Source organism: Myotis nattereri, assembly GCF_964212035.1.
Source record: "Myotis nattereri genome assembly, chromosome: 8".
Lineage (NCBI taxonomy): Eukaryota > Metazoa > Chordata > Mammalia > Chiroptera > Vespertilionidae > Myotis > Myotis nattereri.
Genome location: NC_138083.1, coordinates 88,826,348 through 88,849,028, shown reverse-complemented (window position 1 = coordinate 88,849,028; position 22,681 = coordinate 88,826,348). Strand labels below are relative to the sequence as shown.

The 22,681-nt window shown below is 43.4% G+C and overlaps 1 protein-coding gene across 1 annotated transcript in view; it reads right to left on the bottom strand.

Moving 5' to 3' along the window:
- Nucleotides 1-22,681, bottom strand: part of CCDC178 (coiled-coil domain containing 178) — a gene marked incomplete at both ends in the record, with an annotated part of 171,446 nt that overhangs the window by 83,727 nt on the left and 65,038 nt on the right. The window contains 5 exons of the mRNA XM_081096576.1: nucleotides 13,436-13,595; nucleotides 16,865-17,010; nucleotides 17,443-17,556; nucleotides 20,600-20,761; nucleotides 22,117-22,179. Coding sequence (XP_080952702.1) covers nucleotides 13,436-13,595; nucleotides 16,865-17,010; nucleotides 17,443-17,556; nucleotides 20,600-20,761; nucleotides 22,117-22,179 — 645 coding nt within the window. The remainder of the gene's footprint in view (nucleotides 1-13,435; nucleotides 13,596-16,864; nucleotides 17,011-17,442; nucleotides 17,557-20,599; nucleotides 20,762-22,116; nucleotides 22,180-22,681) is intronic.

Sequence of the window (22,681 nt, the reverse complement as noted above, 5' to 3'; positions counted from 1 at the left end):
AAACCACCACCTACAATAACAAAGATAACACCCTCTCTCTATATAACACCCTAATATGCAAATAGACCGAATGGCGGAACAACCAAACAACTGGTCACTATGATGTGCACTGACCACCAGGGGGCACATGAGGAACATGGCGGGCATCGGCTGCAGCAGGATGGTGGAGCAGGTGAGTGGGGGTGCCAGACCAAGGCTGGGTGCCGGTCGCTGTCATTGGGGTGAGCCTCTGGTGGTTACTGAAAATTCTTTGGTCTCACACGCCGCAGTCCCGCCCGGCCCTTGCAATTGCTCCCGATGCTGGCCCCACTCACACCCGCTGCCAGCACCTGGCACCGGTTCTGATTGTTTGGTGCCATCAGTGGGTGCGAGCGGTGGCTGCTGGCCCAGATCACCCCTGAGGGCTTCTACACCTCCCCCTGCTCCTGAGGGGCAATTGGAGCAGCAGCTGCCGCTCGCACCTGCTGATGGCGCCAGCCCCAAGAGCTCTGCACTGTCAGCGGGTGCAAGTGGGGCTGGCGCCATCAGCGCGTGTGAGAGGTGGTGGCGAGAGCGGGGCTGCCAGCAGACAGGGGACTGGGGGCCATGAAGGGAGGGGCTGGGAGTCAGACATCCCTCTCACAATCCGGGACCACTGGCTTCTAACTGGTCACCTGCCTGCCTGCCTGATCACCTCTAACCACTCTGCCTGCCGGCCTAATCGCCCCCAACTGCCACCCTCTTCAGGCCTGATCACCCCTAACTGCACCCCCCCTGCCGGCCTGATTGCCCCCAACTGCCCTCCCCTGCCAGCCAGCTTGCCCCCAACTCCCCCCCCCACCAGCCTGATCACCCCCAACTGCCCCTCCATGCTGGCCTGCTCACCCCCAACTGCCCTCCTTTGCTGGCCTGCTTGCCCCCAAATTCCCCCCCCCCCCGAGCCTGCTTACCCCCAACTGCCCTCCCACCAGCCAGTTCACCCTCAACTGCCCCCCTTGCTGGCCTGATCACCCCCAACTGTCCCCCCATGCTGGCCTACTTGTCCCCAACTGCCCTCCCCTGCCAGCCAGCTCGCCCCCAACTGCCCCCCCCACCAGCCTGATCACCCCCAACTGCCCCTCCATGTTGGCCTGTTCACCCCCAACTGCCCCCTGCCAGCCAGCTCACCCCCAACTGCGCCCCCCCCCCCGCCAGCCCTCTCACCTCCAACTGACCCCTCCGTGAGCCTGATCACCCCTAACCGCCTATGCCTCCGCCCCACCACCATGGCTTTGTCCGGAAGGTCTCCCGGTCTAATTAGCATATTACTCTTTTATTAGTATAGATATTCTGTTGCCCCATCACTCCTGACAATACCCTGGCCCCAAAATCCACAACCTGCCCATCAGAAAAATGGTGGGCATGGTGTTGTAACAGGAACAGGCGGAAAGTGGGAGATACGTTTATTCTGTGTGCCCAGACAAAGAGTTCAGGATGAACACCAGACTCCTTTACTGATGGACATTTTGAGAAAGCCTTGCTGTACCGTATTCTGTATGCCTTGTCGATCAGAAGCACACATTATCGCACAAGTTATTCTAAACCCCGCTGGGCTTTCATTTCCCTTAATTCATCCTAGAAACCAAAGACCAATGACCATGATAGGGCCACCCAGGACTGAGACAAATAGTAACTACCTCCCCCTGCTCTGATGTTTCCAAAGGGCTTTCCATTTATTTGGGGTGGGGGGAGGGAGGGAGGAACAGAAAGGGCACCCACATGTGCGACTTCAAAACTGAGGGATTATGGGAAAGTCTTATGTAATGTCTCCAAGTTTAAGTTCCCCAACTGCAACCGTAAAATTAGAAAAATAAAACCTTTTGCTGCCTACCCCAGTGGACTGCTTTATCAACAAGATAATCCTTGTACGCGATCCCGAGCGAGCCATTTAGAGTTGCCAAAGATAAAAATTAACACACTTCCCTAAAGCTGTTCTATTTCAGAATTAAACTCTAATCCAACCTAAGGAAAACAATGCAAACATTTGAGTCAAAAACTAAAAATATTTTTACTAATTTTTTTTTTGCTTTTTTCATGCATTGTTTTTTTTTTCATAAAGTGCATTTTGTATTATAAAAATCAACACAGTTTATGGAAAACCATTTTCATTATTTTATATAGTATTGAAAATGAACATGACACTATGATAGTTTATATATTCCATTTCCTCTCTCTTTATAGCCTATTTCATTTTCTCTCAAACTGTTATTATTATCATGGCACCCAAGTTTGAGATATGCAGCTCCCTTAGGAGGTCAGGTATACATGTTCTCTATACGCAAATAAATCAGTCGGGGGGCTATTGGGGTAACGTTGCCAGTGCTCCCCACAGGACACTATGCAAGCTGCGTTTGTGATATCCCTCAGGATACCAGGCCCAGATTCAAAAATCCTAAGTTTTTAGGGTGTTCATGTTTCTGATACCTTTTTAAAAAAATTTTTTTATGATATTTTTGAGAGAGAGAAAAGGAGAGGAATAGAGAAATAGAAACACTGATGATAGAGAAACAGGGATCAGCTGCCTCCAGCACTTTCCCTACTGGGGAGCAACCCAGGCATGTGCCCTGAATGGGAATCAAACCATGACCTCCTGGTTCCTAGGTCAATGCTCAACCGCTGAGCCATGCTGGCTAGGCTTTGGTTCTGATACTTAATATGAAAAGCTACTGATAAATCACTGAAGACAAAGTGATAGCTAGCACCTCTCTCTCTCTCTCTCTCTCTCTCTCTCTCTCTCTCTCTCTCTCTCTCTCCAACTTTCTATCTCTATTTCTCCTGAAAAGTTCTGAGAAGCAGAAGCAAACTAGGAACGCTTAGTAACTGAAAACACCTTCCTGATTGTGGAGCACTGTACGCTAAGATCTGTGCTCTGGAACATTATAAACCCGCAGATATCTCATTCATGCAACATTAAATTCACTTTTTCTGAAAGCAAGATAGGTGACTTTCCTGAAGGTCACAACTGAAGTAAAATTCATACCTCTTAAAGGAAGATGGACAGGACAATGGAAGCTTCTTTTGATTACGTGTATAACCAAAATAGAAACCATGTGTTATGCTCTTCAGCAATTGCTTAGTCACTTTAGGTGACATTTTTTAAAATTCTGGATTATAGACACTAATACAAAGTATGTATTTATGATAATTTATAAGGTATGATGTGGTTTTGTTGATGGCTACACTAACAATAGGTGAAAGCCCTGGACAAGTAGCTCAGTTGGTTAGAGCATTGTCCCCATACACCAAGGTTGTGGGTTTGATCCCTGTCAGGGAACGTACCAATGAAGGCATGCATAAGTGGAAAAACACTCTCTCTCTCTCATCAACCAATAAATTTTTTTAAAAAATAGTGTATAGCTGAAGCAATGCCATATCAAGTCTTGGTGGTGGTCTCGGTAATTCACTTTCTCTTTTTGAAAAAATGTTTTATAAATACAAGAAGGTTGACAATATCTATAAATTGTGTGTTTGCAGTCTCTCTCTTCCCTTGATTCTATCTCTGGTTAACAAAGCCTATTAAAATAACGCTACGATTCTGTCTTCTCTGTGAGGCTGGTATGCTTCTCAGAGTTAGGTTTGTTACCATAATCCTCAGCATCTAGAAGAATGCATTATACGTATTAATTGGGCTGAACCATCACCCCATCCTAAACTTGCCTAATGTGGGCGCTGGAAGGGTTGTGCATTGCTAAACCAGCTCAGATTGCATTGCATTCTCATTACACAATACTGGGTAGAACCACCTGCAGTAATTGAATGTTTGCCTGAATTAAAGAATATTCATTTCTTGGGGCTCCACATGTTAGAGGGTCTAGTTGCAGTTAGCATAATCCTAGCTCTCTATTATGGCTTCCAAACCTTCATTCCTCCAGGCCTATGTAAACATACTCATTGAGTTTTATGTTAAGGAAAATAATCATCTCGTTCTCAGCCTATTGCACTGGCATTTACTGGTTTCTTGGTCATTTTTCTACTCTAAAGGAAGACTTTGGCCTATGGGACTCATGTCTATCCCATGTTCCTGTCTATCCCATGTTCCACCATTGTTCTATTTTGATACTTACCTGGATGGCCTAGCCAACATTTTCATCTTAGAGTCTATGGACTTATTCAAATCCAGTTAACGTCAGTTCCATGCCCCATTACCAATTCATACCCAGGGACACACTTCTCATTCTGTCACCATCTAGAATGGCACTGCGGCTGATATTTTAAACTCCTATACGATTCTCTGACTATAACCTCTGTGCCTTTTGCCCCCTGTTCTTCCCACCTTTTCCATATCATAATCACTAGCACTGAGTCTTGATCTTCCTTCTCAATCTTCCCTGAATTATTAAAGGTTTCCCGAAGCCTTTGGAAATGTATACGCTTATACTTTCCACAAGCATATCTCCAGCCACACTTGTCTCTTCAGCTCCAGATTCTTAATTCAGTTGGCACTGGACTCCAAGTAGCTCCTGCAAAGGTATCTCGAATTTGATGAGTCTAGTTTCAAACCCATTCCTCGGTCCATACAGACTCTCTATTTGTGGGTGCTCACACCAATGACCATCCCGTCGTCAAAGTAAAAAACTTGATATATACTTGAGTCAGTTTTCTCTCGATCTAGCCAAGAAATGTGGGACAAGGCTCTGTAGTGGCAGAGCCTTCCAAACTCAGTCTCAACCATCCGAGGCGCTTCCCAATTCTAACTTCTAATGGGATCGACGTCTAAGCCCACTTTGGCCGGTTAGTACCACGGCACTGTGCCACAGCAGACCCGTGGAAATCTCTGCCTATTTTAGTGGGCTGCTACGGTAGCTCTGTTACTCGTCTGAGCAATTATTCATGACCTAAAACCTAAACTCTTCAGTGGGACATTCAGAGCCTTCATGTTGTGGCTCCTACCTGTGCGTAAGACCTTTTTCTTTCCCTTTTTCATAAAAATATTTTTTTATTGATTTCAGAGAGGAAGGGAGAGGGAGAGAGAGATAGAAACATCAATGATGAGAGAGAATCATTGATCAGCTGTCTCCTGCATGCCCCACACTGGGGATCAACTGAGCCCCCAACCCAGGCAAGTGCCCTGAGCGGAAATTGAACCATGATCTCCTGGTTTATAGGTTGACACTCAACCACTGAGCCACGCCAGCTGGGCTCCCTTTTTAAAAAAACATGTTTGATATTGACTTTATTGCAAGTGTCTTCCATCCTCTCTTCCCTTTGCTCATCTCCACCCATCTCTGCCTCCCCCTACCTTACTATTGTCCATGTCCATGCAGAAGGCATACATGTTATTTAGCTGATCCCTTCACCTTCTTGCCTACATCTAGCTTCCCAACACAATAACCTACCTGCAATTCCCTAAGTGGCTGATTTTTTGACACCTGTATGCCTTTTCTCCTATTGTTTTCACTCCTTGAAGTATTCTTTCCTGACATGTTTCTGCCCTCCAAGACTTAGTTCTATTACTATAGAAAGCTTTCTCAAATTTCCTTTAAGCTCTTTTTTTCCTTGGTTCCAGAGACTTCTGTGCTTAATTCAAGAAAAGCAGTTTGGGAAACCTATTTTAACTTATACCTGTTTCTTCGCCATTGCGCAGGGAAGCTAATTAAGAGCAGGTGTTACCTTTCATTTAAATGCTGTGACTCCTACCTGTGCATAAGTTCCTATACTTCTGTCTACTTGAATGTCACAGTCTATTCGCAGTATGTGAAATTTCCTACACAAAGTAATTGTGGGTTTTGCTTTATAAATTGAGGTCATGTCATTTAGTGCATACAGACTCATAATTTCTAAATGACCTCTTTTGGTCATAATAGTGGCCCGGTGCATAAATTCATGCACATTGAAAGAAAATTAATTAGAAGAAATATTTTAATATCGCTATTCACCCTTTCTCTATAATAGAAGTGTCAACCAAATCCACGATTGACAATGACAGATCAAAACACACACGTGAGATTGGCGCCATTGAGAGCTTTGTAAGTATAGCACATGCGTAAGTAAACTTAGCCATATATATATATATATATATATATATATATATATATATATATACATATATATATATACATATATATATATATACATATATATATATATATATATATATACACACACACACACACACACACACACACACACACTAGAGGCCCCATGCACAAAAATTTGTGCAGTCAGGGGGGAGGGGGTCCCTCAGCCTGGCCTGTGCCCTCTCCCAGTCTGGGACCCCTCGGGGGATGTCCACCTGCTGGCTTAGGCCTGCTCCCCTGGGGATCGGGCCTAAGCTGGCAGTCAGACATCCTTAGCATTGCTGAGGAGGGCAAAGAGGCTTCCGCCACCACCATTGTGCTGGCAGCCATCAACCTGGCTTGTGGCTGAGCAGAGCTCCCCCTGTGGGAGCGCACTGATCACCAGGGGGCAGCTCCTGCATTGAGCATCTGCCCCCTGGTTGGTCAGTGTGTGTCAAAGTGACCAGTCATTCCCAGTGGTTCTGCTGTTAGGGTAAATTTGCATATTATCCTTTTATTATATAGGATAGAGGCCTGGTGCAAGCATGGGGGCCGGCCGGTTTGCCCTGAAGGGTGTCCTGGATCAGGGTTGCGGTGCCTGGCCAGCCTGGGTGAGGGGCTGAGGGCTGTTTTCAGGCTGGCCACAGCCCTTTCAGAGTGGGGGGGCCTACTGGGGTGACTGGCCAGCCTGGGTGAAGGGCTGATGGCTGTTTACAGGCTGGCCAAGCCCCCCAGCGGAGACTCTCACCCTATGGGGGTGTGGCGAGCCTGGGTGAAGGGCTGAGGGCCATTTTCAGGCTGGCCACACCCCCTTCAGGGTGGAGGTCCCCACTGGGGTGCCTAGTCAGCCTGGGTGAGGGGCTGAGGGCCGTTTTCAGGCTGTTCAAGCCCCCCAGTGGGGACCCTCGCCCCATGGGGGTTTTGACAGCCTGGGTGAGGGGCTGAGGGCTGTTTTCAGGCTGGACACAGCCCCTTCAGGGTGGGAGGCCCTACTGGGGTGCCTGGCCAGCCTGGGTGAGGGGCTGATGGCCGTTTTCAGGCAGGCCACGGCCGTGGGCTGGAAGCAGGTATCTGGGATTTATTTATCTTCTATAATTGAAACTTTGTAGCCTTGAGTGGAGCTCAGGGCCGGCAGGGCAGGCGAGCAGCTTGGCCTCCTCCATTGCCAGGGGTAACCCAAGCCTCCTGCTCACTCCAGCTCTGTGGCTGCCTCCATCTTAGTTGGGTTAATTTGCATATTTGCTCCTGATTGGCTGGTGGGCGTGGTTTATGGGTGTAGCGAAGGTATGGTCAATTTGCATGTTTCTCTTTTATTAGATTAGATAGAATAAACTTGCTTAATTAGACCTGCTTCTGATTTAGCTAAACTCTTTCCAGCCCAGTGAAGCCCCCCAACTTCTCTTTCAGGTAATTGTCAGCAACACAGCATTAATTATCAACACGAAGCAGATTATTATTGTACATCATGCAAGAAGAACTAAGGGTAAAATATTTAACTGCAGCAGTGTTTGACTATATTCTGTACAATGAGAAAACCTGAAGTCATTTTCAAGGTCCACCATTTCTTCTCTTCAGTCGAGCCAAGTTTCTAAGCTTTCTAAATCTCCGTTTTATGGCTAAAGAAAAGAAAATAGGATTCCATCAGGTCTCCCATCTACCTACTCCAGGACTTCTGTGATGATCAAATGAGATGAGGCACAGGAAAAAGCTTCACAGACATTTGGTAAAAGTGTAAATGTTTTCAACTGTATTCCTGAGCTGAAGAAACTTCAAGGAGGCTAGTCACTAGGGAGAGGAAGCCAGGTGTTGCTATGTGACATCATTACCCAGAGTCCACAGCGACTGTTTCCGGGCTGGGGTGGGCTGCGGGCCACATTTTGCCGGGGTCTTGGCAGTGTTGGCTGCAATTTGGTGGTGTGTTGCTCCCGGGTGGTGGTGGAGCCTGTGCCCCTCTTGGGGGAAGCTGAGTGTTGGTTTGTCGATGCCAGGTCTGTGGTGCCAGCCATGCACATCATGGCAGTTCTTACGTTGAGTGTCTGCCCCCTGGTGGTCAGTGTGCATCATAGCGACTGTCAGATGGTCAGACACTTAGCATATAGCCTTTTATATAGAGAGATAATTCTCTCCTATGTATTGTCTTGAAGTTAGTATTATCAACACCTGCTCTTTTTGTTAAGACTAATCTAATTTTGCATTTCATCAACAACTATTCTGGCTTATTTTTTAGATGTTCATTTGTAACCTTTACAGAGTAATGATTAAAATGATTTTGCTTTTCAAATCAATTCTGATTTACTAACTTAATTTATGATAGTTTCATTGGTTCTTGCTTCTATCATCTTAACGCTTTCTGTGTTGATACTACGTTTCTACCTCTGCCATTATTACTTTTTGGTGTATGGTTACTTTGGATGGACTTTATTGCTTTTCATAATATAAAGTGTAGAAATTCTACTTTTCTTATATCACTGTTTCAAATTTCCACCTGCATGTGCTCTTATATTAGCAATGTAGATACACAATGAGAGATAAAGTTGAGAATGTAGGGTTGGGATGTATCATGAAAACTCAGTTGAAAAGTTTACACTTGATTGTAAAGAGGAGACAAAAGAATTTTTGAGGAGTGCAATGTGGTTAGAGATAAGCTGTAGAAAAATCAATTAGACAGCACTGTGTAGGATGAACAAAAGTGAAATGAAAACACCAGCTGCAGATATAAGTTACAAGAAAGTGCTTTTGTAATTAAAGAAAGGTGCTGAGAAGGAATGAAGATTATAGACTTCATAGAGACTGATGTCAAATTGGGTGTGATGTGCAAATAAAACAACAGAACATATTGGATGTGGTATGTCACTAGTTGACTGGAAAAATTATGGTGGCATTTATAATAAAACTTTTTGATGACTGGCTTTGTTAGAAGATGATCTGTTTTGGACATGATAGAGGACAAGGAAGTACCTAATACTCCACTGTGCAAACGCAAAGTTTAGGAGAAGGAGTAGAAATGGAGCAGAAGGTGGGTGAGTCGGCCATTGTTGATAGTTGAAGCCATGGGAGCCCATGAATCTTAAGGAAGAGTGCTGGAGAATATCTGAGACAGAATCTGGGTATCCAAGTGGTTACGTCATTATCTCTCAGCATTTTTTTTAGTCAACTTGTTGACCACTAGGGCTGGGGCTCTGCAGATTTTATATTGGTTGTTGGTAGTATGTTAAGTTCCACATATTTGTGAATTTTCTAGTTTCCTTGTGTAATTAATTTCTAATTTCATACAACTGTGGTTGGAAGATACATGGTGTAATTTCAATCTTCTTAAGTTTGTTAAGACCTTTTTTGTGACCTAATGTACGTCCATCCTGGAGATGTTCCGTGTGTGCTTAGGAAGAATGTGTCTTCTGCTGCTGTTGGATGGAATGTTCTACATATTTCTGTTTGGTCTAAAGTGTAGTTCAAGTCCAGTTTTTCCTTATTGATTTTCTGTCGAGATGATTTATCCATGGTTGAAACTGAGATATTGAAGTCCCCTACTATTACTGTATTGTTGTCTATTTCTCCCTTCATATCTGTTCGTATTTTGCTTAATATATCTAGGTGCTATAGTGACATTTTAATCTTAAGCAACTGCACTTGCAAATTATAGACAATTAGCAAAACTACTGACATTAAAAAAATCTGTCATTTATCTGACATGAAGCATCTACCAAAAGACTAAATTTAACTCCAGAACGGCATAATATGTTATTTAAAGTTTGTGTATATTTTTCTTAAACTATTTTATTAGATACTTATATTTCGAATTCTATGGTGTGTTTTCTCAGTCCTCAATTAATTCCATTGTAGTGTTTTAAAATAAAGTCTTTTATTAAACCACTAGAGGCCCACTGCACGAATTTGTGCATGGGTGGGGTCCATCAGCCTGGCAGGTGATCGGGTCCAATGGGGGCCAGCAGGCTGGGGAGGGATTGTGGGAGGGCTCCAGGGCATGTCCGGCCCTCTTGTCCAGTCCCGTTGGGCCAGACCCCAGCAACAAGCTAACCTACTGGTCAGAGTGTCTGCCCCCTGGTGGTTAGTGTGTATCTTAGCGACTAGTCGAACAGTCGACCGATTGGACACTTAGCATATTATACTTTTACTAGAGGTCAGGTGCATGAAATTTGTGCACGGGGGGGGGGGTCCCTCAGCCCAGCCTACCCCCTCTCAAAGTCCGGGAGCCCTTAGGGGTTCTCCAACTGATGGCTTAGACCTGTTGCCCCCGGGGAGTGGGCCTACTCCAGCAGTTGGACATCCTTAGCACTGCCACAGAGGTGGGAGATGCTCCCGCCACCGCCCCTGTGCTTGCCAGCCATGAGCCCAGCTTCTGGCTGAGTAGCGCTCCCTCTGCGGGAGCACAGGGAGCTCCTGCATTGAGCGTATGCCTCCTGGTGGTCAATATGTGTCATAGCAACCGGTTGTTCTGCCATCGGGCCAAAACTGGCTCTCTGACATCCCCCGAGGGGTACTGGATTGCAAGAGGGCACAGGCCAGACCGAGGGACCCCACAGGTGCATGATCAGGGCCAGGAGGGACAGGGGAGGTTGGCCAGCTGGGGAGGGAACACGGGAGGGCTCCAGGGCATGCTCAGCCTGTCTTGCTCAGTCTCAATCGAGTGGACCCCAGCAGCAAGCTAACCTACCAGTCAGAGTGTCTGCCCCCTGGTGGTCAGTGCATGTCATAGCAACTGGCCAACTGGTCGACTGTCTGCCCCCTGGTGGTCAGTGCACGTCACAGTGAGCAGTTGTGTGTCCTTAGCATATCATTAACATATTATGCTCTGATTGGTTGAACAGAGAACTGGACACTTAGCATATTAGGCTTTTATTATATAGGATTAAATAGGATTCCTTTAGATGACCCAAAATTGTGATGAATTCTTTAGCACAGAGGGGACACCCCAGGACAGTAATATCATATATATATATATATATATATATATATATATATATATATATATGCCTAATGAGACTTGTTTTTCTGTGGCAATGGTTTACATTTACATCACACACACATTTACAAATTGTCATCTCACCCAATTTCTAAACAGGGGCTAGAACAGGTTTTCTATGAAGAATCACATTGTCTTTCAACTCTTTAATACTGATAACTGATCCTAATCATAAACAGTGTCACTAATGATGAGATACATCAATCTCTAAACTCTGCATGTTCAAACTCTGTGCTTCCAGTCACATAAGATGAATGCGTAACCCGCAGCTAGCCGAGCACTGATAAGAGACAGTTTCACATAAATGCAAGGTTGTTTGAGAAGCAGTACTGAGCTCTTCTGCAGCACCCTTTAATTGCTAGAGAGCAGTAGCCGGTTTAAGCACTTGCACCAGAGGGAACAGACTGGAGAGAGGGAGTGAGAAAGAGTCGGCCTCTGCACCGCCTGAGGCTTCGCCGACGCGTGGGGCCGGCGCAGAACGGACTGTGTCTGGAATGCTGCTGCTTTTCGCCATCATCGTGCATGTTGACATCAGAGTGACCAGATAAGGACATGGTCACCATTTATCCGTTCAGTTATTCGAGGGTTCACCAAGTGCCTCCCTTGTACCTGGCACAGTTCTGAGCTTTTAGGATTCAGAGAATGTGACAGAAAACTCTCCTATAATAGCAGGAATTAGTAGAGCAATACTGTGTCTTTTAGAATGTACCATAAGTGCATTTTAGAAAAAATATAAACAAGTAAGAATTAATGAAAAAACAAGTCCAGACAGAGATTGGAGCTAAGAGGAAAAGCAACGTGAGAGCATGCGATGTGCCAAGGCACCTGCAGAACGGGAAGACGGAGACGGCTTCTGGGTGGAGAAATACAGGCCTCAGCGCCCGAGAGGCCAGGCGTACAGGGTGTTTCTTTGTCTCTCTCCTGCTGGCCATACTTTGCCATTTCACTAATTATTATTGTTCCATTAACGTGGTGCAATGCTGGTCAATAAGTGATGACTGGGATCCCCCTGTGTTCTCAGCACCAGTACAACTGAAAAATGTGGCTGAAATCAAACAACCAATCCTACTGCTGTGAGAGAACATAAGGCGGGGAACGATGCTGGTCAGTAAGTGGCCGGAGCCTTCTTGTTTTGAGGTGTGCACACGAGTCTAGGCTGTTCCAGCCTTTTGTACATCACATACCTGAGATTCAGCGCCTGAAGTTCCAGAAGCTCCTCCAAGAGGCGGCTTCCTCTACTGCCACTAGGTGGCACTAGTTATTTTCATATTTTTTGGCCAAAAAAGAAAAAAAAAAACCTTTTCTATCCAACGGCTATATTTTAAATGGGAGAATGTTACCTAGCATCAGTATTAATAAAAGTATTGTTATTTCATTAATAATTTTCTTGGAGAGATCACAGCTAGCATTAAAGACAGTATGTTCATTCACTCAGATAGCTGTTTATTCAATGTGTATCTGGCCCAAAAAATCTTTTAAAAAAATATAGTAGCAATGTCTTTGGAAAATGAAAAGAAAAAATTCATGGGGTATATTAAGTATATATAGTAATAGACTATATAAATATCAGGATCAAAAATAACTAATAGAAATATATTATGATGCTACATATATCTTTAAAATTTTGCAGAAAATAGTTTTAATAAAAGTCTGGTAGAATTCTTTATTTTTTAGAAGCAACTTATCATGCACCTCTCTAAAGAGGTAATTTTTTAAATAAACTGAGAAACAAGGTATTTACGACTGCAATTAAGTGTAAAAATGATTACAAAATGTAAAATAGGATAGGAATCACTTAAATATATCTGTATCACTTAATCATATCTATATACAAATTTAATATGGATAGCTTTATAAAGCTTAAACATTCAGATCTGAAAAGATACTTTTTATCACATGATGTCCCTGTTTCTAAGTAGTAAGTGCAATTAAAACATATGCAAAATGTTTCTAAAGAAAAAGCGCATAAAATATTCTCATTTTCCCAAAAAGTGGTTGGTAAACATTCAAATTATGTTTACTGGGTGGAGGGGGTCAAAGGGGGTGAAAAGGGGACATCTTCAATACTTTAAAAATAAAGATAATTTTAAACAAAAGAAATAAAATGTAACTATCCTCACATCTCCCCTTAAAAATATAAAAATGGCTCTGCAATAAATACAACCTATACTTCTGAATCAGTAGCTTTCACCATAAAGTAAAGTACAGTAACAAAACGGGTGCACACCAAATGCACTGAAAGGTACACTGTGCTGTGTAAACATGTTCTAATTACCTCAGAGGGAAATGAAAGTTACGTGTTTATTAAGCTAACAGATCTATTTTTACGTTGTAAACATCTCTGCTACCGCAGGATGAACAACGAGTGCCTCCCACCAGCTGCTGCTTGGGCTAGCCCCACACTGCCTTCATTCTAAAACACCGAAAAGATAACACTCACTTTCAGGTCTGCCAGAGTTTTTTGCCTCATGGCAACGAGATTTCTGTGTATCTGTTCTTCCTCGTCGAACCTCTCTTCACAGGCTACTTTCTCATGTATGAGATGATCATAAATAGCTTGTATATGTTTCTTTTTAAATTTCACAGATGCATGTTTCTCCCTATTAAGAAAGCATTGCAATTACCACTAATCAATTTACATTTTATTTTTAAATTATACTTATGATACATTTTAACAGACAAAATACTGAAAAAATCTTAGAACTGAAGGGCTTTGGAAAAATTCCCTGGTCCCTTCTATATCCTCCATGGAGCTTTAAGTGATCCAGGTGCAAGGAAAGTTCTGGAGAAATTGAGTGGGTTCTCTGGGATACTGACCCACCATGCCTCTGCTTTGTTGACATTACCCTTCCTCCATGCAGCATGCAACTCCAAAGATACATTTGATTTTTTAAATCCTTACCTGAGTATATGAATTTTTATTGATTTTTGGACAGAAAGGAAGGGGAGAAGAAGGGAAGGGAAGGGGAAGGGGAAGGGGAAGGGGAAGGGGAAGGGGAAGGGGAAGGGGAAGGGGAAGGGGAAGGGGAAGGGGAAGGGGAGAGAAGAGGAGAAAGTGAGAGAAACATCCATCAATCAATTGCCTCCCGTGTGCGTTGACCGGGGATCAAACCCGCAACCTTTTGGTGTACAGGATGACGCTCCAACCAATGGAGCCATATATTAAAATAGCCCAATGAGATGAAAGCACCTAACTCCATGTAGAAGAGGTTCACAATCACTAACTGTAACCAAGAGTCATGCTCTCACAGTTGCTGCCAACAGGTGTAAGGAAGAGACAACGAATGGGCACCTGGTGCTGAGCTGCTGCATCAGCCCACCTGCAGCTCACCTCACCCAGGGCCTGCTGGCACGTGAGAGCCTCCCCTATTGCTTAAGCTGGTGTGTGTGTGTGTGTGTGTGTGTGTGTGCGCACATGTATGCATGAACATGTCTGTGTGTATTCTGTCATATGCAACTAAGTACATCATGACAAAGCGGTAGGCTGATCTTTATGGTGACATCGGTACTGATGTATAATGCAAGACTAGTAGAATAAGCATCAGAAAGTGCTTAAAACAATACTGCAGACAATCAGTATGCTTTGGAAAGAATTCCCAGAGCTGGGCAGCAACCAGGACCCAGGATCAGCAGAGCTGCCACAGCTCAGCGCGGTCCTGCCGCCCACATTCGTCTCCGCCTTCACCGGTGCAGGAAGCTGCACAAGTCAACCACAAGACAGCAGGACGAAATGTTTGGAGGAGTGAAAATGTTAAAGTGCTTTGACTAGTGCACTATCTCATTTAAGCCAACCACAGCCCTATGAAAAAATAATTAGTATACCAATTTGCAGATGAGGAACCTCAACTACTGCATAATTAGCTTGTGTAAGCCAATGAGTAAATGACAGAACCAGAATTCAAATCCTGTTCTGTCTGTGCTGCTGGACTCAACAGTGAAATTCAGAGAGGAGCAGGTCTGACCAAAACCAAAACATTCTCACAGCGCTGCCCCCAGCAAACATCCCTGTATCTTGACCACACACACTTTATCCTCAACACTATTTTGATATGAGATTATATGCAGTATAGCGTTTTATCAGTCATACATGTTACATACACTATATGTGTACATGTATATGTATGTAGGGAAATAGTGTTTCCTTCCTCAGAGTGGTAAAAACAACAACTCTGAAGTCCTGTAAGTCTGGGTTTGGGTCCTTTTACTTCTAGTTAAGAAACAACTGCGCACATTTAATGAGCGCCAAGGGTAGCCTTGATAGCTATTATTTCTATTCTTTTTATGAACATGTTTATTTTTACCCACATATTTCCATTGTTTTGCATATGCAGGTTTTGTCTCTCTAAAAACTGTCTTCAGACACTTGAAGGTCTACTTTCCCACTTGACATTTTTAAAATATATTTTTACTGATTTTAGAGGGGAACAGAGAGGAAGAGACGGATAGAAACATCAGTGATGAGAGGGAATGTGCCCTGACTGGGAATCAAACCTTGACCTCCTGGTTCCTAGGTAGGCGCTCACCCACTGAGCAACTTCCTGGCTTCTGTTTCCTCGGCATTCATACGGGGGCGCTATTACAAAATGTAAGGGGTCTGTTGTGAGGGCTGGAGGGGGTGAGGGGCAAAGATTTCCTGCACTATCCTGCTCTGTTCTTAGAGCAAAGTGCACTCCTGAGCACTCTTGCCTCAACAGCACTATCATGTAGGCAGAGGACGGAAGACATGTGAGGACTGAAGTGGTAAGAATCCTGAAGGAAAGAAATCTTCAGCTCCTGAGTTAGATCCTTCTAAGTTTAATGCGAATTATACACTTTGAGGCTGATACCCTTGAGCCCCCAAGTACTCTTACAGATGAGAAACAATGTAGATCAATGCCTTTCACAGTAGACTAGTGCAGCCATGCCACCTTGCCTTCTTATGCGATATGCTGAGCATGGTTGGTCTTGTTCAGATATCGCATCTGATCATCTGGGCGGTACGTTTTTACCCGATGGTAGTAGCTAAACGAATTCCTGTTGACTTGACTCCACCCAGGTGTATGGCACTGGGCTGTGCGTCAGTGTTGCTCTGACACTGGATCTCTGGGGGCCGTGACTTTGCTGATGCCCTGTCGGCCTTCTCTATTTAAATCAGAGTAATATCCCTCAGGGTGACCAGTGCTATTCCTTCAACAGCCCCCGAGCCCTGTCCTCGATGTGTGACAAAGTAGGGAATGAGAGCCCGGGGGAGCAAATGAACACTATGTGAGCGCTGAGTGGGGTCTACGCGTACGCCAAGGTTCTCAGAGCACCACTGCTCGCAGCCACAGGCTCTCCTAAGCCTGGGCCATGAGGGGCGTGCAGGGGACAGCCTATCCATGTGGCGCTCTCACATCGATGTTTGTCTCTTCCTTTCCCTTCCTCTCTCTCCCATAAGCACATGCAGAATCAATTTGGTGTAACCAGTTAGAAATGAGGGGTCTGGGTGAGAGGCTTCTGAATAAAGCACAGGAGGTTTGTAGAATACCTATTTCTAAACTCTTCCTTCAGAACTTGTTTAAAAAGTGTGTGCACAACCATGTATTAACCATATCATCTAAATGAGAAATACTAAAATTCGTGGGAAGGTTTATTAAGTTCATAAGAAATAAAAGTTGTTATACTTGTAAAAATAGAAGCATTTGCAGTGATTCAAACTGAAATAAACATGGGGGAGTAATGAAAAATAAAAGCAGTTTATGATTTTGTTTTTAAGTCAAAATGCTCTAATAGCACATGTATATTCCACATCAAACTATGATAGAAAATATAGATTGTTTAAAATAGGAATGATCTGTTTTATAAACAATATATTAAACATGTACTATTTTGATACAATTTAAGAACTTACCTCAGAATGTCCAGTAGCTCATTTAAAATTATCTTTGCCTTTTCTCTTTCTTCTAGTTCCTTATTCAATGTAGTTATTTTATCTTGATAAAAAGCTGTTTTATTTTTAGCTGCCTCTATTTCACCAAAAATTACTGAGTGTTCTGCCTGGAAAAAAATATTCAGAGATCTTTTATGTTAAATTCTTGGGATTTAGGGGGAAAATTACGTTTGGCCACATGAACAATGAAAGGCAAATAGTAACATTTTATCAATAAAAGCAGGAACTGCCCTGGCGGGCTCAGTTGGTTGGGCATCGTCCCGTGCACCGGGGCTGCAGGTCCTGTTCCTGGTCGGGGCACATGCCTGTGTCATGGGGTTGGCTTCCCCTGAGGGGGTGTGTGTAGGGGGCAGACTATCAATGTTGCGTTCTCACATCCATGTTTTTCTCTCTCTTCCTCTCTCTCACATAAGCACATGCAGAACCAATTTAGTCAACCAGTTAGGAATGAGGGGCATCCATCTAAAATAAAATGTGCTTGAATAGTTTTCATTGGCATAAAGTATAAATTGACATTCTTTGCATATTAAATTTCTTACCTCGGTTTTTATTAGTGCTTCTTGGGTTTTCTTCCCTTTTAATTGCAATTTTTCCTTTGTTCTTTCCACATTTATTTTAACATCTTCTCTCTTTGCAACGATATCACCTAGTCTCTGGGAGACATTCAGAAATTAAGATGTGGAGCATTTACAATCCAATTATCCTGGTTTAGGTCAAATAGTTCTCAAGTGACATTCTAGTAACAACAATGTATATTTTGATATAGAGGGAAAGGAGCACCACACATGAATTACAAAAACATACTATGATACCCACAATCCCAACATTCAAATTGAATTACCTGAGAAAACCAAACCATATCAATTTTAGCTAAGTAACAAACACTAATAAACTCACATAGAAAAGACAAATATTCATCACAATATTTAAAATCTTTTAACCAAAAGTAAAACTCCAAATACAAATCCTATATAATAAAAGCTAATATGCAAATCAACTGAACAATGGAACAACCAGTTGCTATAAGGGGCACTGACAACCAGGGGGCAGATGCTCAACACAGGGGCTGCCCCCTGGTGGTCAGTATGCTCCCGAGCGCCGCTCAGCCAGAAGTTGGGCTCATGGTTGGCAAGTACAGCAGTGGTAGTAGGAGTCTCTCCCCTTTCTGTGGCAGTGCTAAGGATGTCTGAGGGCTTCTGGACTGCGAGAGGGCACAGGACAGGCTGAGGGCCCCTCCCACCCTGCCCACAGAGTGCACAAATTTTAAGCAACGAGCCTCTAGTAATCAATAATCATTAAAGAAAATGTATAAAAAAACTCATTCTTCCCAAAGGTTTATGCTAAATACAAGTTCTTATCATTTATAACTATTAAGACATAATAAAAACAAAAATAATTGACTACAAGAAGATATAAAACAATCGCTATCCTATCTAATAAAAGACAAAAAGGGTAACTGACTGTACCTTTGCTATGCTTCCCATTGGCTAATCAGGGCGATATGCAAATTAACCGCCAACAAAGATGGCAGCCGGCAGCCACGCAGCTGAAGTGAGCAGGAGACTTGCTTGCTCCAGTGATGGAGGAAGCCAAGGTTCCCCGCTTGCCGCGGCCCAGCTCTGAGCTCAGAAAGCAACAAAGTTTCAATTATAGAAGCTAAACAAACCCCAGATACCTGCTTTCAGCCGACTGTGGCCACATAGCTGGAGCCAGCTCTTAGCTCCAGTGATGGCAACAAAGTTTCAATTTTGGAAGCTAAACAAACCCCAGATACCTGCTTTCAGCAGGCCGTGGCCTCAGAGCTGGAGCGAGCAAGAGCCAGCTCTCAGCTCCAGTGACGGCAAGAAAGCTTCAATTATAGAAGGTAAATAAATCCCAGAATAAAAAAAAAAGAAAAGAAAGAAAGGAGAGGCTGGGAGCTTCAGTCGCCGGCCAGCCTGAAAACAGCCCTCAGCCCCTCACCCAGACAGGCCAGGCACCCCAGTGGGGACCCCCACCCTAAAGGAGGTGTGGCCAGCCTGAAAACAGCCATCATCCCCTCATCCAGGCTGGCCAGGCACCCAAACGGGACCCCCACCCTGATCCGGGACACCCTTCAGGGCAAACCAGCCACCCCCCACCTGTGCACCAGGCCTCTATCCTATATAGTAAAAGGGTAATATGCAAACTGACCCTAACAGCAGAACGACTGGGAATGACTGGTCACTATGACACACACTGACCACCAGGGGACAGACACTCAATGCAGGAGCTGCCCTCTGGTGGTCAGTGTGCTCCCACATGGGGGAGCTCTGCTCAGCCACAAGCCAGGCTGATGGCTGCCAGTACAGTGGTGGTGGGGGGAGCCTCTCCTGCCTCCTCAGCAGCGCTAAGGATGTCCGACTGCTGCTTAGGCCTGCTCCCCGCTGGCAAGTGGACATCCCCCGAGGGCGGCCGGGCTGCCAGAGGGATGTCTGCTTGCCAGCTTAGGCCCAATCTCCCGGGGAGCAGGCCTAAGCCAGCATGTGGTCATCCCCCGAGGGGTCCCAGACTGCGAGAGGGCACAGGCCGGGCTGAGGGACCCCCTCCCCACCAAGTGCACAAATTTTTGTGCACCGGGCCTCTAGTTATAAAATAAGGGGAAACAAAAGTCATTCAACTTTTCTGGAATTCATTATCAGCCTCAGATGACTGTACTGAGGCTTTTGATGCAATTAATAAATTTCTATCATTGATGTGAGGAGGAGTCCTTACTGAAATCCTTTCTCTCACTTGTTGTTAGTTACATGAGCTCGATGATAAGCATTTAGGAGCCTACCTAGCATTGGCTGTGTCCATGCTTCATGGACTTGCACAACCTGCCTCTTGCATTTAGGCTCAAGTTTTCTTAATTTATGATACAGTTAAACTTTCTCTTCTTTCTCTTGCCTATTCCATAGAGAGGCTTTGAGGTTCAAAATAAACTTTCATATTAGGAACACTTTGCAGATCACAAAGATTTTAAAATACAGAAAACCTGAAAATTATTAAAGTCTAACAATATAAAGTTACACTGTCATTTGCAATGATAAAAAAAAAAAAATCCTGTTGGCAAAATGGGCCAAATGAATATGTATATACTCCCGGCAGCTAAAGATGAGAATGTATAACTCTTACCACACCCTCTATTCTCCAAAAGACTAATGACATGATGTACACATATTTTTCTACTAAATATTTCCTTGGGAAGGGCGGGTAATATCAGTTACTGCCATGAACTTGTTTTGAAAATATTTTATCGACATTTGCTTTATTTTTCACCCTCGCTGTTTTCTACATGCACCCAACATTTACCACGAAAATGTCAAGATGCACTGTATTTTATATTTGAGTAAAGATAGCTTTAGTTTTATTAATGAGCAGCGAAGACTCTGAATTAAATCTGCCAGAGAGGGCAATCACACCCAATAGATCACTACTCACCTATTGGAAAATTGTGTTTCCTAAGTACACTCGAAGAGACAGAATAGGTTCCAGGTCGTGGCATTCAGAACCCTTCTGTGGAATTCCACTGTAGGTCAGTTGTGGACTCATGAAAGAGTTACTTATTCTGTCCACAAGTCTATGTCTTCCTAGGTGAAATCACAATTTTCCAAGTAATAATCTACCACCACATCCATGCTTTGTCAACCTAAGCATTCCTGGAAATCGGTGTCTGGATTAACGGGAGATGCTTACATTGAAGTGTTCTTTGTGGAGAGCTTTGATTTGCTCCGCATTTTCTTCCATCTGAAGCAGAGGCTCCTCTATTTCTGCCAGGGTCAGGGAGTAGATCGCTATCCTCCTTAAAAGCTCCTCCCTCTCAAGTTGCTCTTCTTCTTGCAGGGAAAACAGTTTTTTCTGCCAGCAAAGATGTAAAGCAGTTCATTCAGTTATTAATTACCTAGACATTTATTGTCTCCATCAGGCAGGAAAATTTGCTGTTATTTGAAAATAAATGCCACCATTAAAAGCAACAGGTATAAATATAACCAATGTAAAGCGTGTACAGTTATTTTGAAAAAGATGAGAAAAATATCGATGAACAATAAAAATCAAATGTTCTTAAGTAAATATTAGAAGATCATAAGGTTAGAGAACACACTAACAATAAATATTGAAATATATGTTAATTCCTGAAATTGAAGACCAAAGAAAACCCATCGATAATAAGTTAATAACAAAATATTAAGCAAAAAGAGCTGAGAGATTATAGATTAAATATGCAAATAAATTAGGAAATTTGGCATTTTCAAACATATGGAAGTAGAGAAACAATGCTTTATATGTTTGAAAATGTCAAATTTCCTAATAGAAGAAATTCCAAAATGTGTGTTTCTTTCAAAGAGGACCAGAGGTGCAGATAATCTCAAATCATCTCGAAAAGTAACACTTTTGAACTGTTTTGTTTCTTTTTTAAAAAATATATTTTATTGATTTTTTTACAGAGAGGAAGGGAAAGGGATAGAGAGTTAGAAACATCGATGAGAGAGAAACATCGATCAGCTGCCTCCTGCACCCCTCCCCACTGGGGATGTGCACACAACCAAGGTACATGCCCTTGACCGGAATCGAACCTGGGACCCTTGAGTCCGCAGGCCGACACTCTATCTGCTGAGCCAAACCAGTTAGGGCTGTTTTGTCTCTTGATTTTAGTATTCCTATAACAATAATTTCAAATATTTATGTATTTTGAAGGGGAGACATTCTAGAAAGATGCCAGGGATCAAAACACCCAATCTGGGCTTCAAAGAATATGTATATGGTGTAGATAAATATTAAAAAAATAATTAAAACTGATTTTATAGCTATAATGCTTCACTCTCAATTTTGTTTTACATAGAAAAATCACAGCATATTTTTCTTTTAATGTTAAATAAGGAAGTTCAATAGAAAGACACTGAAAGTGAAGAAAACGCAGCATCATCACAAAGCAAACGGAAGAGACATTGAGCAAGAAGCTCCCTCTGCCCTTTCACTGGACTGGCAGACACCCCCATCACGCCACAGAATGCGAGATAGCTCGGAGATCAGTCCCTTTCTGCATGACCGGACACGCTGATCCTCCACGGAGGGCAACTGTCCTCAGCTACGGAGAGAAAACTGCTGGCTTGCAAGCCAAGCAGTAAAAGAGGCCTCATTACAGACAAATTTAAAATGCTAAGTAAAATGCAAATTAAAGGAAGAATTAAATATTAAAAGCAAATTAGGATTACCTGAAGTATCATTCCAGTAGCCACTTCACTTCGAGTGATTTTTTTTAAGAAGTCTTCTCTACCCTGTAAATCATCAAAAACTCTTAAAGAGGAGTTTTTATTTACATAATGTCAGAAAACATTTTTTAAAGACAATTGCTAACATGAGACACATTTTACTTACGTTATAATAAAAAGTAAAATATTTGTTACAAACTGAGTATTACAAACAAACAAGCCTGGTCTAACCACTTTGGCTCAGTGGATAGAGTTGGCCTATGGACCAAATGGTCCCGGGTTCGATTCTGGTCAAAGGCAAGTACCTTGGTTGCAGGCTTCTCCCAGCCTGGGCCCTGGTAGGAATTCTTGTAGGAGGCAACCAATCAATATGTTTCTCTCACATCGATGTTTCTCTCTGTCCTTCCCTCTCTCTTCCACTCTCCCTAAAAATCAATGGAAAAATATCCTCAGGCAAGGATTAACAACAACAAAAATAATAACAAGCCTGCTGTTATTTGAGGCAAAGTTAGCATGTGATAGGATGCGGAATTTCAGTTCAAGTGACTTTGTACTTTACAATCTGCAA